Genomic DNA, 17,420 nt, shown 5'->3' with positions numbered 1-17,420 from the left:
GTTGCTCGAATCTCCCTATACATAAACACGCACACAGAGGGAGTATCGTTTTCCTGGCGGAATGCATCCCCGAAGGATACGGGCTAGTCTTCCATGGCGACCCAACGTTCATCCGTTGTCTTATCTGATCAGTGCCTTAAATGTATTCCGAGATTTTGAAGACATTATTGTGACTTTAGCGTTTCTAGTCTTATTTTTTATTTTAATTTTAATTTTTGCACATTATTGCAAAGCTGCTCACGTCTTTCAAAATAGTATTAAATTCTGTCTTTAACCAGTGTTGCAGACTATTGTCTTTGGCCATTGCACAGTATTTTCAGTTCTGTATTCTCAGACATTTTCTATTGCGTGGATGTTAGGACCTAGTTAAACGGCCCATACTCGAGTATCTATTCAAGACAGATGGGGGTCACTTGGTTTTCTTGATCCCTGATAACTGACTCTTACTGACCTTTTTCATTCACTGAAGGAAGATCTATTAAACCTATTATTCCTTAATTTCAGACCCCTGCATAGTTGCTTCAAATGTAAACGGGACTTTAAAAACGTTTTATTCTCTTCTATTTTTTCAGTTATACGGTATATGAGCGCTGTACGACTGTTGCCTTTTCAGCATTTAGTGGTTCAAGATGTTAGAAGGAATAACTACAGGAGGACATCGCACTGTAAATCAGACTTAACACGATATGAAACAGTTATTGTTTTAAATTATCTAGGTGAATAGAAACATGCGACAAGCCCCGTTTGTTTCAATATCACTGAATGTGATCACATGACACTGTGACAGATGGAGATTGATGAAGGATGGAGTGGGGAGTGTGTGTGGGGGACATCTTGCCTTTTGAAAAGTTCTGGACGTGAGGTATCACAGGAATGTTTGAGACATGTATCAGCCCCCACGCAACTATGACTCCCCTGTCGTAGTCAGACAAACGCGTTGTTTCTGACAGCACCTAAGTAACGGGGATTAAGCGGAGAAGGAACTGAGTGCTTCGTCGTCGTTCTCTGGAGTTGAATGTTAGAATGTTAAGCATGTAGGTTCACTCAATTGTATCCTATGTCATATGCAGTTAATCTTTCCCGTCAGTGTTCAATGGTGACATCACTTCAAAATTTATAGTGTTATTTAGAGAGCAAATGAGAACGTCTTGGATATTCGCGTAATTGAATTAATTGCATGGATTGGGCTATCCAATGTTGTCTTTTCCACGGGAACGCACACAGAAGTTAAGGTTTGAGAATTATAGCAGCTGGGACACTAAATAAACACCATTTATGTATACTGTAAATTTTAGGCCTAACCACACTAGAGAAGACACTAGTTAACTCTCCTCTGGTGAGGTTTGAATGCGAGCTGAATTAATTAGCAATTTCTGATTTTTACATATCGTGTGAAAAACACATACCATGTACATGTGTTTTCTTTTTGTGGAATGATAAAAGTTAGTAAACCTGTAGGCCCGTTTTGAAGTTCGTTTTAAGTTCCTCTCATCACAGTCAAACATATACTGTACGCGCGCCAATTTCTGCTTTATTAATCATTTTAAAACACAAATTTATAGACATGTTTTTATTTAGTAACAGCAAAGTACGCACTTTTAAATAATGCATAAGGGAACACATAACCGGCAGTACAATTTCCCCCGTAGTGCTAGTGTGTCTTTCTGGGGTGAGCGTCTGTATCAGGCCCTGCTCGGTGCAGTGACCCTACCAGATACCACTGCGTGCGCACTCCAATAAAATACTAATTTAGGTTTGAGACACATGCTATCTCTATATCAAGTCCTTTATAATATAAAATGGCATTGCAAGTTTCGGTCTCTTGACACTGTTTTAGACTGAAGAATGCAGCCGTTTTCCTATGCTTTTCAATATTTCTAATGCTGACAAAGATACGTTGTGTGATTCACTCACAAATACCAAGAAATCGATTTCTTCAGCAATGAGGTATGTTAAAAAAATAAGATCCACGCAACCGACGTGAAACATGCCCATTCTAAAAATGGGCAATGATAAAAAATGAGGTATCTTTGGAGGGAGTGAATTGAAGTGTGAATAAACCCAAAGATTTAGTCGTGTTTTTCTTTCTATAATCGTTTACTCTAAAAGACTAACTAAAAACATCTACGAAGCAGAGATTTACAGTGTTTGTGACACCATTCGTGAGCACTTCCGCACTAATGCAGCAAAGGTTAACCCTCCCTATAGATTAATCGCCTCCAATCTCGAAGTATTATCTCTGTCTTTAATCCGATTTACTGTTTCTGGTAACAGTAGAAGATTTGATTCTTCAGGCGTGTTCAAGTTATCGGTCAAAAGGGACTGTGGCACGAGTTGCGTCAGTATTGACATGTCTGTTATGTGCTGTTTGACAGGGGTGTCTGCGGGTAGCCGGGTACCTGCCTCCTGCCCCAACGGATGACACCTCTGCACTCCTCCCTTCCCTACGAAATCGCACGGCAGCGCATCCCACACAGCAGCCAAAGGCATCCCTCCGTCCCCCACCGACACTGCCCAATGAGGGAAGAGATCCAAAGGGGCTGTCAACATTTTTTTTTGCTTTTTCCCCAACTCACTTTTACAGTTTCTTTAGTTCATCGCTTCGGCTTACCTCACACACAGGAGGGCAAATGACCGTGGGAGGAGAGGAGAAGTGTCTCTTTGGAGGGAAAAATAAAAAGGTTTAGAGGAAGGGATTTTTTTTCTTTTTTATAAAGGAGCAAAGCTTGGTATTAAAGAAAATAAACTCATCATCTGCTCGGGTAATGGGAGAGCGCCGTGCAGTGTCGGAGAAGAGACGGGACTTCAACGAAGCGAAGTCATGCTACTCGCCTGTTCCTGATAGTTCGGGCACCCGGTAGCCCTCCTGGACTGGGATTACAGTGACTTTCTTTAAGTACACGTCTCAACAATGCCAGCTGTCGGAATTGTTTAGGTGGTACATCTTTCCCCCGTCTGGTGAAATGAATATTTAAAAAATTAAACAGTATATGTATAAATATATAGCCTATACAAGGGAATGGAAGGTATCGCCCGCACAACCCTTTTTGTGTGATTGATTTTCAACTTGTCCCAGTACTGAAAACATTCTTTGCACCCAAAGAACGCCTGTGTCCGGTCCCGTAGATAATCTGGGAAAATAAAACCAAAGGAAAATGTTTGGTTTAAGCAGAGGTCAGAGTTTTCACCGGCTTCAAAGCAAACCTTCTTCCAGCGCAGGGGGTGAAGGATTAAGGCATCTGCCCCGACCCGGAGCATCTTCTACAGACTCCAATACCACCTCCAGGCTATATTTCGCCTTTGTTCTTCTCCTTCTCACGCTCACGCCTCGAGTGGATTCTTCGTGGTGGTAAGTACTGCACGCCCCACATTCACTTGTGAACCCCCAAATCCCTCCATTTCCTTCTATTCTGCGGGGCTCGGGATGGTTTTAACTAGTGTTACGTTTGTTTTTTTTGCGGGTGTGATTAAAGTTAATACGGATCTACCTTAAATCCCCCCGAAGCACAGCGGGACTGTTGCACGTTAAAATAAAAGGCGCCCGACTGCTAAGGTGCTTATCTAAATGTGATCCTCTTCTGTTTTCCTTTCTGTCTCTTCTCGTGTTATTTTCTCTGTGCCAAATTAACATCAGCGTATTATCCGGACGAAAAGGGTTTTCTGGCATCAATCTAAGAAGTGCTTTACAATCAACATAAAAACTTGATTTATTCAGGGTTTTTTTTATTTTCCAATAAAAATAAAAATTATTAACTAGGCTAAATAACCCTTTAGTTTCACATTTTAACAATTCGTGTGTGTACAGTCGTAACCTAACCCGCAAGGGCTGTGTGTTAAGACTGTCTTTATTGACATAGAACGTACCTACAGTATGTTGTACATTCAAATTACTTCTAATTCACTCAAAGCGCCGATTTACCCGTGTAAATGTATCAATTTAGTTCTTATCCTGTTGGAAACAATAGTTTTGAATGATATGTGCACCAAACGATTCATCAAAGCTCTTTTTAGTATGATCATTTTTACACAGCAACGAGGCGTAATCACACGTTTTAAGGTTGTAGACTACAAACATATGGTGTATATAGTATAATGACCATTTTAATTAATTCTTATATAGAACTATAATGCAAATTCTTATTAATATAGTATAATTTAACTACAAAGATACCAGAGACTATTGTAATCTTAGTCGATAAATGCAACCCTACGTTCCTGAAAAGGATTAGCACCTGTTGTGAACTACAGTCTCTTCTGTGCGATTGTCTTCCACGTCCTGAGCAAAGAGCGGCGACTGGTGCACTATTTTCACTGAACAGAAGGAATGTCTTTGAGCTTCCAGTAGGTAAGAAGGCTTTTGGCCGGTCTGTACATATCGTTCTAGTGTTCATCTACAGTATAACGATATGGACTATGCATTATAAAGCCTCTACATTAAGTGCAAATCACCTATTTCTATCTCATATAATTGTAGCTCATGCATTATGTGCTGTAGCCTAGATTATATATATTTTTCACTTTAGACATAAATTAAAAGTAGAATTCAAAAACTTTCTAATGTAGCTGTCCCGACCCTTCAAACATAAGCGTGACATTTCTTCTTACTATGAAGTCATATAACCCTTTGCTACCAGGAATTGCAAATGAACACCTTTCTGGCAACTGTTGTCGCGAATACATTATGATTTATGTATCCGGAAAATGCTTGCTAACCAGAAGAAGTGAAAATTGAGAGTTTCATCAGTTTAACCCAGAGCTTTTCTCCGCTCTTGGATTCGTGCGGTAGCAGTCGTGCATTGTCAGCCTCCGTAGCTGGAGGTTAGGCAGTATCGGCACATACACAGTAGCTACAAATGGATTGACTGAGGCTGCAGGTTGTAGACTCGATTCCAAACAGATAAATGAAATGTCCTACATTGAGCGCTAGCCGACACTGCTGTATCTCGTTCATCATCGTGTCATTCTGTCTAAGAGTACTATTGTAGTAAGACCCTTGGTCATTTTAATACCGATTATTATTATGTCCACAAAAATGGCAGAGAATCGGAAATTTGAATTATAATATACGTTTGGGTTTTGAAAAAAAAGCCTAATGTAGAGATTTTCCGTGAAACGACCAAATAAGAAACTGGGCAGTTACAATACAAAAAGCAGGAACCATGAGTCTGGTTTCCAGATTAGAATAACAGAATTAAAAGTACTGTAGATATGATCACCAATCAACTGTACAGCCTGATTTGACATTCGTTTGGTATTGTAGGTAGGCACTAAAACACTTTTCTTATTCAGTCAACAAGCACTGTGTAGAATGCTGTATTCCAAAAACTGGAAGTGCCACATCCGCTATCCGGTTTAAAAAGCTACGATGTAAATACAATCAAGGCTGGATTGTATAACTAAATGGCCTCTACTGTAGATTGATTGATAAGCAGCCTACTGCAGACTGATAGATTGATTAAATGGAGTATACAGTTAGGCAGTTCCTTGAATTTGACTTTTTCCATAATATGATATGATTTTTTTCATGTGGTTTCAACGTAACTGCATTTTGTTCTGGTTAGAACTAAGATCTTGGCATGTGTGCCTTGTTAAGTTACAGTACATATGCTTTCAATGTGTGTGGCTCTGTGAATCACAGGCACACCTTAAACAGTCCAGTGTTGAAGCACTTGGAAAACACAAAATCTGCTTCACTCTCAGCGCACATCCAGATTGTTGATCTTCCCTAGTCCCACATCATTCAGGTTAGAGCAAAGTACCTTTTCCCCAGTAGTCTTAAATCCAAATAGAAATATGGTGCATTCATTCTGGCACTATAGCATTTAGTGTTGAAAATGAAAATTCAATTGCTGATTGTCTATTAGCTTCTCAATGACACATCACAAGCAATGTGACAGATAGGTGCATGGCCCAGAAACAGACATGAGTCAGAATTACCAAGAAAAATGTCTCCACGTTGCCAATGTGAGATTATTCCCTCAAGTGCGGCTCTGTGTCTGGCTAAAAAGCAACACGCAGTGGTTATTTCTGTTTGGAGAAACAGAATGAAAGAAGACAGGTAACACCTTAAGGATGCTAAACAGCCAGAACACTGTTTTTTTCTTCTCTTTACACTTTTCAGCTTAGAAATAATGTCTAGTCCTTCACATATAATACAGAAATACCAGGGCCATATTTAAAATAAGGATATGGTTTGAGTAGCATCTTATAGCATAATTCATAAGCCTCTCAAAGAAACAGAATGATTTAAATTTCCCATTAAAAGAAAAAGCTTTTCAAGAAGTCATGAGCCATGTTCTGTGTTTGCGTAGAAATCAGAATTTTGGCTTTCTGGCTGTGTTTCCTTTCAAAACATGCCGCATAAGACAACTGGCTGGCTAATCCTAAAATAATAAAGCCGTAAATTTAAGAAGGCCCCGCTGGCGACCCTTTTACCTGGCACAGCTGGTTGCCAACAGGCAGAAAGAAATATATCATAGAGCAGAGCAAGAGCAACCTTGCATTTACCAGTTATTGAACAAAGCAGAGATGCCAATCCAAATGGAAATTGGAAATTGTAAGTGAAACATAATTAAACTAGAGGGGATCTGTAAAGAATAAACTGTTTTGAAGCCCCGTATGTTTTTTGTATAAATTGGAAGTACTGATACCATATGTGAGTGACAGCCCCCACTTCCTTGTCTCAGTTTTCACGGTTACAATACAATTTAAAGGCGGTACAGGTTTGCTTAGGAAATGTTCCCAGGAAGATTTACAAAAAGTTAGAATTCTGTCTTATGTGTTAAGGGTTATGATGTAAAGACTGATACCACTATAGACTTTATGATGTCTTGGTTGTTTGGACATGATCAATAAGCAGCAACCTCCCACTGTTATTTTTATATTTAAAAGTCCTATGGAAGTTCTTTTACCATGGTAAATGCCTACAGACCTTCCCCTCAGTCTTGTCATTTTTCCTGTCACGCATTTAGTTCCCTTTGGATTATAATGTAACCTGTGTTTGGGAAAGGATGCCTAACTACACTGTTTGTTTTTGTGTGGTCTTCCAAAGTTGTCAAGAGACTGGCTGTTCGTCAGAAAAAAAAATCTTGTCACCAGGAGGGCAGTGGTCATACTCCGCTAAAGCTGTCAGGCCATGAGTAAAATGTTTGGTGGGCAGTGTTTTGGGACACCACATTCAACACTAATGGTCTGCTGTAAAAAAAAGGCAGTTAGCTCATCCAATGTGCAGGTAAACAACGAAAGGGGAAAAGGCATTCCTAAAGGTCCACACAAAGTCAATATGTATAAACTACAATCTGGAAGGTGTGCACAGGTGTTTACCATGGATTTTTAAAATAAATAATAATACATATCTTCATCTCAAAGGATACCAGAGTTTTTCACATATGCCGTAGGAGAGGGTCCACTTCATCCACCCAGCATTATGCTCTAACTGCTTTAATACAGCAGATTAAAGACACATTTCTCCACCAGCTGAATTAAGGGAGAACTTTAAGAAGGCCGGGTTGTATAAAGTCAGGGTGGAATTTAGCCAAGGCAATCAGTTTACTACCCCTACTTTTCTGACCAGTCTTGGTGTAGTTAATGACCAAATGAACCTTAATTTAATATCTCATTGAAAGACAGCACTGCCTAGAGTCCAGTTTCCCCAGTCACTATACTAGGGCATTTGTTTGCCAATTGTAGTCCAAAGGAAAGAAACTACATTTCCACCAGTAACCGGATTTTCTGGGATGTTCTCCATCCTAGCACAGATCCAACTCCTTCCTTGCTTGGCTTCTGAAATCAGATGAGATAAGGTTATGAGGTGGTATCATTATTGCCCCCAAATCAGGTCATGTTACTAGATTTTGTTATTCGCTTAAAGAAAAAAAGCTCAAATACTTAATTAATTGACCCCTTCATCACATTAATGAGGTCTTAAGAGATGTAAATAACCCCCTTTCCAGATAATGTGCTGTATTAACTGCTATTAGTTAATGTGTGTAATTCAATCCCAGACAATTTGCTAGGCCACAGACGTTTCGCAGGAACAGCACGATTTCACCTGTGTCTTAAATCATGACGTTTTGGAAGCTTGCCATGTTTAAAAACCTCATTCGCCGCTGATGAATAAGTCTCGCACTGCAAGACAAAGCACAGATGAGGGTGGCTGCACAGAGTGATGTTTGTTGAGACAGTCTGAGACACCAGGGGTCTTTGCGGTAATCAGTCAAGTACTGTACATTGGGGCAGGCAGAGGAGACACTTGAGTGCATCTGTGCCGCCGGCTGTGATGGTGACATTTTTGAGACTGATCCTGGAAGCAAGCCTTTACTCAAGAGGTGTCAAATCCTACCTCCACTCCCTGCTCCTTGATCTTGTTTGATGTCTCCTGGCACTCACTTGATCAGAATTCATTTACCCATTAAAGTGTAGAACCATATTATCAGCTCCCTAGATTTATCAGAATGTTGCACCTTCTTAGATTATTAGCTGCTTTCTAAAGAGCATTAAAAAAAATCATTCCGAACAGTGAATGGGACCAAAGTATGTGGGGATGCATATCAGTGCTGCAACTACAGCAAAAGGCTTTGCTTACTGTATAATGCTGCTTTGTCTTTTTTTCCTTCATATCAGCTTTGGTAGATGTGTTTCACTGGGCCACTTTGGCAAAACAGTGAATGCATCCAGCATAAAGTAGTATTCAACCTCAGCTTCACAACCTATAAATAATAAATAAATAGTAGTCCTTACATTTATTTGTGTTTTCTGGACACTCCACTCAAAACAAGCAATGGGAACCCCCCCCTCCACCATCACCAATGTGTAGCACCCACCTGGATGATGCAGCACCTTTTTACAGTATAGTGTCCCTATCACTATAGTGGGTATGACAACCCAGGATGAGCTCTCCCTACTGGTCCACTTCTTTCAGCAGCAACCTTAACTTTCCCAGGAGGTCTCCCATCCAGGTACTGGCCAGGCTCATATCTGCCTAGCTTCAGTGGGTTGCCAGTTATAAGTTGCAGGCTGATACAGTTGCTGGTGCTCTGGGCTTAAAACAGTGTTTATAGACCCTTGTCTTTGTCCTGTGACTCTACATTACAGGAAGATGGAGACCTTGAGCAGTTTGAAAGACTGAAAAGACTGACATGTCTGAAGAAACAGATCTGATCCCAGAGCTTTTCACTTACTCTGGCCGTTGCTGGACAGCACACTTTCGGGTGTCTTTTAGTGTAGTTTCGAGTCTGTCACCAGACGTGCTGATGTGCTGGAAATTGTGCTGTGGTTTTGTGACGAGGGTTTGCGTGCAAATGGGATTAAACACAACAGATCATATGCAAAGTAGTTTGTAGCCAAAAATGAATCTCATTCTGGCATCCAGACAGGAAAAGCCTTTAATAAGTGAGTTCCGACAAATATAAACTATGTTACCGTCTGTGCTGGAACAGGCCTCTCTCTATTGGTTATGGATTGTGCCAAAGTTCATGTGCTGTGCAGAGGGTATGTGCAGCTGTACAAAGATTAAGGTAACCTGCGGATCAGTAAACTGAACAGTAAATTCGGTTTCTGGGGGCATGGCAGTATGGCACATGAGTGGACAAGATTAAATTTAACATCACTTATAGCTAGCCAGCACAGTGGTGCAATGGTTAGCATTTTCAGGACATTGGGGTCCTGTGTTTAGTTCCGGTAGAGGGTTCTGGCCTGGGGTGCTATCTGTGTGGAGTTTGTATGTTCTACCCAAGTTCTCATGAGTTTCCTCCAAGTGCTCTGGTTTCCTCCCACAATCCAGAGACATAATTGGCTTAGGGGAACATTGGCCCTGGTGTGTTTGCAAGTGTACCCTCGCCCTGTGTACTGTATGTGTCCTGCGATGGACTGGTGTCCCATCCAAGGGCCACTTGCACACAGGCCTTGCACCTGTTGCTTGCTGGAGAGGCTCCAGTTTCCCTGTAACTCTGAATTGGAAGAATGAGTCAGAAAATCACTTACAGCCACTAACATTTTTGCAAACCTTATTGCTGTGATCTTTCATTTATACAGTATGTACAGTAAAATGCATTGGGCCAATGCCAAATAACGTGTTGGGCTCCTGCAAGTGTAAAGAGCTCAGTGAACAGAATACAGAAGGTTCTGAAACATTTGCAGCCCTTTCCTTCCTGTTCTTCAAGAAGGGTCACCTTCAGTTGAAGTTGCTTTGAGGGTAATGACGTGTGAGATGGAACTGTACATTCCACCCGTTTTCAGTAAGATTGAAATCTAGGGATAACCTTGACCAGGGATGATGGGATTCTGTCTCAGGTATTATATACTAATCCTCAAATATTTCATCAAGGATGTAAAATCCCCGGTTTAAAGTTCTTACTATTAGAGAAGCTGTACCTGTATGTTTGTTTTTAGCTGTTTTTGTGAGAGACATCACACAGAAAGCAGCCTTCAGAACAGCACAGGATGCATGATCTAATCAAGAAGCTTAAAAGCTGGTTAGGATATGAACACTGATCATGTCTGAGTGCGAAAGGGGCTCTGTCACATAAGAACCGGAATAAAGAACAATGTTGGTACAATAATAGTACTAATAACACAAGGTCTCACCTGTAGGAACAATGAATGCCCAGAGACTCCACCAACCATGGTGGTTGAGAGACAAGAAAAGGGAACAGGTGTAATTGTTTCTAGTTCATCCTTTGAATATTGAACTTTGCACTAATTGTGCCATGTGAATTATTCTTTGTGGAGCCAATGATCCTGCAGTGTGGGTCTGTATTGTCAAACTGCCCTGAGTGCTACAGCCGTGTACACAGGGGTTATACTGAGGTAGTGTGGGGTTTAAAGGTGGGCTGCTCTGGGAGAAAGGTGTCTGATTGTGTTTTTATCATTCCGCACTTGTGGAGGCAGAGCTCTTAGGAACTACCTGCCTTAGACCTCTGAAAAGCAACTGTGTGTGTGAAATAATAGCAATTGACTTTCTTCATTGTCCTGCAGAGACTAATAAAACACACTGCCACTTTTTCAAAAACGTATTTCATCAAGTCCATTGGAATTATTGTACAAACTATTTGGCTCGTCAGAGAAGCAGGCTGTGACACAAGGGGTATGATAATTAAGTATGAGCATGAAAGCGCTAGTTTTCATAGTCTTTAAATGCTGGTGAATCATCTTCTCGTAGTGTGGTATTGGCAGAGTGATATTTTTACAATACATTTTTGCATGAGGCAATGAGGATAGGCATAGTTTACAAATGTTTATCTAGTAAGAATATATGAAAATGTACACACTCACACTGTTCACATTGGATGTATAGCTTTGTCAGCGGGTGTAAAGTAGACCTCCTGGGAAAACTAAGGTTGCTGCTGGAAGAGGTGTTAGTGAGGCCAGCAGGGGGCGCTCACCCTGCGGTCCATGTGGGTCCTAATGCCCCAGTATAGTGACGGGGGCACTATACTGTAAAACGAGCGCCGTCTTTCGGATGAGATGTAAGACCGAAGTCCTGACTCTCTGTGGTCATTAAAAATCCCAGGGTGTTTCTCGAAAAGAGTAGGGGTGTAACCTCGGCGTCCTGGCCAAATTTTCCATGCCTCCTAATAATCCTCGACACGCCGGTTGGAGTATTTCTCGGTCGCATTTAATGGCAACGTCAGCTCAAAGATTTGGTTCAAACCACCATATGGAGACAGGCGTGCCGACAAGCAGACCCTGCTGATGTGGGATTAACGCTAGGATGAGAGAGAGAGCAGGTGTAAAGTAGTAATGTAGGGAAGTAAATCATTTTTGGTCCCTTTAAAGCACCACAACCAGTGGATAAGGGTTAAATTAGCTCAAACTGGGGATCGTTCACAGAGTTCCAACGGAGGATGTCCTTGGCTTCTTTTGCAAGAGCAAGCCCTGGTACTGGCTCGGCACCTCTGAATCAGCTTTCAGTCTCTTCGGTGAGAGCTGGTTCTGTTCTCTTTGTCCTCTTTGCCTGGGCTCAGTCATTGTCACTTGCTGTGTAATCTGTCATTTGCATGATGTGTGCACTGTCTTCATTTGTCCTGCAGTAGTACCAAAGAGGGTGGCACAGTGGTTAGCAGTGCTGTCTCACAGCACCGGGGTCCTGGGTTTGATTCCTAGGGTGTCTTTCACATGCAGTTTGTATGTGCTCTGCATGTTCGCAAGGGTCCTCCAGGTGTTCTGGTTAGTCCAAAGACATATTGGTAGATTAATTGGGTTCTGGGAAAATTCTGCCCTTTGATGGACTGGCATCCCACCCAAGGTGTACCTTAGGGAGGGGTGGTGGCACTGTGGCTAAGGATCTGCGCCTGTGGCTGGAAGGTTACTGGTTCAAATCCAGCAGCTGGCAGAGGAATGCTACTCCATTGGGCCCCTGAGCAAGGCCCGTAATCCCAGCTGCTCCAGGGGTGCTGTACAATGGCTGACCCTGTGCTCTGACCCCAAGCTTCTCTCCCTGTCTGTGTCTCATGGAGAGCAAGCTGGGGTATGTGAAAAGATGAATTCCTAATGCAAGAAATTATATATGGCTAATAAAGTGATCTTATTTATCTTATCTTACCCTGTCCTGTGTCCGTTGCTTGCCAAGATAGGCTCAGGCTCCCCTACAGCCCTGTATTGGATAAAGCAGTTAGAAATAAATGGTACTAAGGGTTTAGCAGTCCTCCAAGCTGATTGAGAGCTGATCATCTCAAACAGGAAGACGAGTAATAAAAAATTGTCCAGTTATGCTCTAATTGATCTGAACAGTCCCAGAGCCTTAAGGGTTTAGCAACCTGCTAAACTGAGGCCTTCCAGGATGGGAATTCTAGACTCCTGCATTAAAGTCCACAACAGTTACAGTATAAACTCAGCATTGTTCCTGGACATCTCAAACCTGCAAAACAGAAAGAAGATCTGGGAGAGCTAATTTACTGAATGTTTGCCAGATAAGAGGAATGTTTGTAAACTGTGAAGGGAGACGTGTCAAGTCTTTCAAACAACACGTACTTAGTGAGCATAACTGTGCTGCACAGCTCCGTTAAAAGACATACAGATCATGTTACTTCTCACGAAACCAAATTGCCCAAGACTTAAAACCTGAAAAAATATTTATATCAAAATGAATTACAGGACATTCACTTAAAATGCAGCGCACATATATACTCCTCGTTTTGGCGTTTTTGTTTAATAGAGTGTTTTTGAATAGGATGGATTTTGTGGTCAGGTCGCCCAATGAATCATTGAGGATTAAGTGTCCCTTCAGGCTTAAAAACACTGTGGTTTCAATGTCTATATACAACAGGGGCATGTTGAGACACTCTGTCCGCACTATCACCATGCAGACTTCAGTGTGTGATAACGACTGAAGGGCTGCATAACTATGTAACTGGCAAGCTAGAGTTCTATATCCATATTAATCTGTGTAAAATGGAATGCTTTTTATATTGTTTTGTTTTTGAGAAACCATCTCTGGATCCTTTTAACAAGGTCTGGGCTTAAGTTATTTCAAAGATATACTGTAAATGATATATACGTACTCACCCTGAACAGAGCCAGCTTTCAGCTGTTACCAATATCTCTCTCCCTTTGTGTATGTACCCTCATATGACAAGCAGGATGAAAATGAGGACAAAACTGAATTTGTTATTATTACATTACATTAATTCAATTTCTGTATGTGTGTGTAAATTTATGCTTAATGTCTTAATTAAGACAAAATGTAATAATAACTGACACCAATGGTGATGGAGTTTCTAAAATAACAGCTGCATCTTAGCATAAGGGGAGATATAAAAAATAAGAGCATTTCCAACTCTATTTCTATTTCTATATATATATACTTATATTAAAAAAGTAGCACTCATATATAATGAATATATCCAAATATTTTTACATGAATGTCAAACAATATTACATTAGATGTAAAAAAATACAGGTCAGAGATTCAAAAGACTTGATCAGAACACATGAAACACGACACACTGCCAAAATGAAATTATTACCTAATTAAGCACATAACAATGGTACAAACCAAAGGAGGATATTCGACCTTTCTAGTCTTTTTACTTGTTAGTAGATAATGGATCCCAGGATCTTATCTCGCTGTCTCTTGAAAGTTAGTATTGGGTATGACCTCCCTGAGCACTGACACAATCCTGGCAGTGCTAACGCACAGACCCCATCAGCCTCTGGACAGATAGCTGTGGGATGTTTTCCCACTCTTCCTGTGCAGCGTCTGCCTCAGTTGTCTATAGTTGCAAGTTGGTCAATCAGATAATCTGCTGGACACAGATCAGGGGAACGAACTTAAGGTCACAGGTAGACCTTAATTTCTTTTTCCTGAAGCAGCGTCATTGTAATCCTGTGTTTTACTGAGCATTTCAGTTTAGTAACCCCATGGATATGCAGATATTTATGCTTTCCATTCTGTAGTCCAATGTAGTAATGAAATACGTATCAGTTTAACACCATCATGCTACTTTAGTTGTCCTACTGTATATACATATATACACAATAAACATTGTGTATGACATGTATCACACAATCTTTCACTTCCCTTCTCAGGTGTGCCTCCTATCGTAAGGATAATATGCCAAATATTGGCACCTAGTAAATAGCCTGGCATCTGTCATAACAACTGTCATTCCACCCCAACTTACCCTCAAAAGTGATTTGAAGCTGCTGTGATGGAAATAAAGGTCAACTGAGACTGATACCCATGTGCGTGAGACAACCTTGCTGAGATCTGTGTTTATTTTACCTTTGCAAGTTTTCCTAAAGGATGCAAATTGTGTGATGACGAGCAATGGAAGCTTATTCTGGCCAATGAGGGACATTTAGAGAGAAATATGTACCATGAAACCATACAGTCTGAATACAGAGGTTGGGCAGAAGATGTAACTGAGTTTGTTTGCCCAACACCCAAATACACTCACTCTTCGGCACCTCTGTACTCCAGTAATGAGCCGTTCCTCGTGGGAAGAGGAGGCATTTTTACAACGTAGATTTCGAAGAGGTTGTATCTATATCTGAACGCCCTGTGCTCAAGTGGGTTCAAGTCTGGACTTAGGGTGCTATCTGGGTGGAGTTTGTATGTTCTACCCATGTTTGCATGGGCTTCTGCTGGGTGCTCCGGTTTCCTCCCACAGTCCAAAGATATACTGGTAGGTTAATTGGCTTCTGGGAAAATTGAATCTGGTGTGAGTGAGTGTGTATCTCTGTGTATTCTGCAATGGACAGGCATCCCTTACAGGGTGTGTCCCACCTTGCGCCCATTACACCTCTCCCCCCACCCTGTATTGGGTTAGAAAATGGATGGATGGATGTATCTGAAGTGGAAAAAAATCTGAAATTGCAGAGATCCCATGGTAATCTAAAATCTGAGCTTCTGGTAAGGCAGGAATATACAGTACCATTCACAAATATTCAAAGTGGATAATTTGCTGCTTTTACATTTCTCCCATGGGTTTACCATGTTTATACCATGTATTTACTTTGCTCTGCTGTGATTTCCTAAGGATTGTATCAGGCCGTACTGTAACCCTACACACCTCAACATGCCTTTGCCATGAGTCCACTGTGTTCTTCAGCACTGTAGTTTTTAAAATGGCAGACTTTAATGAGGGTCAAATTGGCGAAGGGGACTATTGGCAAAAATATCATGTTGAATACAAACCCTTGAGTAGTGGAGCAAAATCAAATGGTTGGACTGTTTATATGGGCTTGATAACCCCCCTCAAAAACAAGAATGCAGGTAATGCTGCCTCATTAACTTATATTACTGCTTCAGGGGCAGACATTTTATCAGAAAATCTAAAATGACTTATTTTGTAACCATGCTTATTGTACTCTGATATCCACAATGATCTGTCTCAACACACCTGTGTTTTTCTTAGGACCCCAAAAGGCCAGATTTGCTCAAAAAAACAGCACACTGTATTGACATGTAGCAGCCAATATGTCTAGTGGGGCTCCCATTCCAAAAAGAAAAATGTTTGTCCAGCATTTTGTGCAGCTTCAGGGGAGGTGAGAGGTCACCGTTCTCTCCCAGTACGCCCATTACTGCATCTTTTAAACAATTCATCTCAGGGCATGGTGAGGCTGGACATTAAGGTCTCCAACCCCAGGTGTGGAACTGACAAGTTCAATGTAAGCTTTAGAGCTACACACAACAATTATGGGATCAGTCCAGAAGTGATTCCTGGGAGGAATGAAGGGCATTGAGTGAGGTGATTAGCACTTAAAATTGAGGAACGGCCCCAAGCGTTTCTGAAGTTTAATCACGACTCTGTAGAAAAAAAGAAAAACAATTGCTTCACCCAGTGAAAGAAGAAAGATATTTACCTCGAGTGCTATGTTGGGGAATTATCCTAATTGAACACAAAACCTAAATATAATTTAGTTTAAAAAAAATCAGTCTCACTCAATCATAAAATTTCCATCCTGAGATCACAAGTGCTGTTAAATAAAGTACTCTAGTCAGTTGCTTATGAAATGCAGTTTATAATCATCCAATATAGCCCTACACAGCTTCTCAGTCGACCTGGTAACACTGCCACACAATCTGATTTAAGATGTAATTGGCTGTCTTAAGGCAAGAGGCGTGATGGACAGGAAGACTGAAGCATCCATCCTTAGTGCTCCTGGGGGACAGAGGCTGATGGTATTAGATGGGACAGGATTAAATGGGTCATGCAGCAGGTGCCTTCACAGATTCCATTTTGTGGGGAAATTAAACAGATGTCATCAAGCATGAGCAGCTAAGGCAAATGTTAAAATTACAAAAAATGGTGATTTGGCAAAACATGTCCAGTTTCACAATGAAAATAATAATAATTACACTTACATAATAATAATTTCACTTACATAAGTTACACTTTTATAGCGATTTTCTGGACACTCCACTCAAAGCCCTTTACAGGTAATGGGGACTCCCCTCCACCACCAATGTGCAGCCCCACCTGGATGATGCAACAGCTTACGCTCACCACACACCAGCTATCAGTGGGGAGGAGAACATATTGATGAAACAAAATCATAGATGGGGATTATTAGGAGGCCATGATTGGTAAAGGCCAATGAGAAATTTGGGCAAGATGCCGGTAACACCCCTACTCTCTTTGAGAAACAGCCTGGGATTTTTAATAACCACAGAGAGTCAGAACCTTGCTCTTACATCTCATCCAAAGGACGGTGCCTTTTTACAGTATAGTGTCCCCATCACCATACTGGGGCATTAGGACCCCACACAGACCACAGCGTGAGCACCCCCTACTGGTCCTGCCAAAATCTCTGCTAACAGCAACCTTAGCTTTCCCAGGAGATCTCCCATTCAGGTACTGACCAGGCTCAGTAGTGATTTGCAGGGTGATATAGTTGCTGGTGAGTTGACTTGACAAGTTGACTCAGAGACACATCTTGGGCCAATAGGAAGTTTTTCTGAGTGATATTTTCAGTAA

General features: G+C 41.2%; 1 protein-coding gene across 1 annotated transcript in view; it reads left to right on the top strand.

Moving 5' to 3' along the window:
* The first annotated feature begins 2,374 nt into the window (after nt 1-2,374).
* Nucleotides 2,375-17,420, top strand: part of wnt2bb (wingless-type MMTV integration site family, member 2Bb) — a 30,078-nt gene continuing 15,032 nt past the window's right edge. The window contains exon 1 of the mRNA XM_088922189.1: nt 2,375-3,349. Coding sequence (XP_088778315.1) covers nt 3,156-3,349 — 194 coding nt within the window. The 5' untranslated portion in view covers nt 2,375-3,155. The remainder of the gene's footprint in view (nt 3,350-17,420) is intronic.

This window comes from Atractosteus spatula, chromosome 7 (assembly GCF_055471065.1).
Source record: "Atractosteus spatula isolate fAtrSpa1 chromosome 7, fAtrSpa1.hap1, whole genome shotgun sequence".
NCBI lineage: Eukaryota > Metazoa > Chordata > Actinopteri > Semionotiformes > Lepisosteidae > Atractosteus > Atractosteus spatula.
Note: the sequence above shows the minus strand (reverse complement) of the source record. Positions and strands in the feature narration are given on the sequence as shown.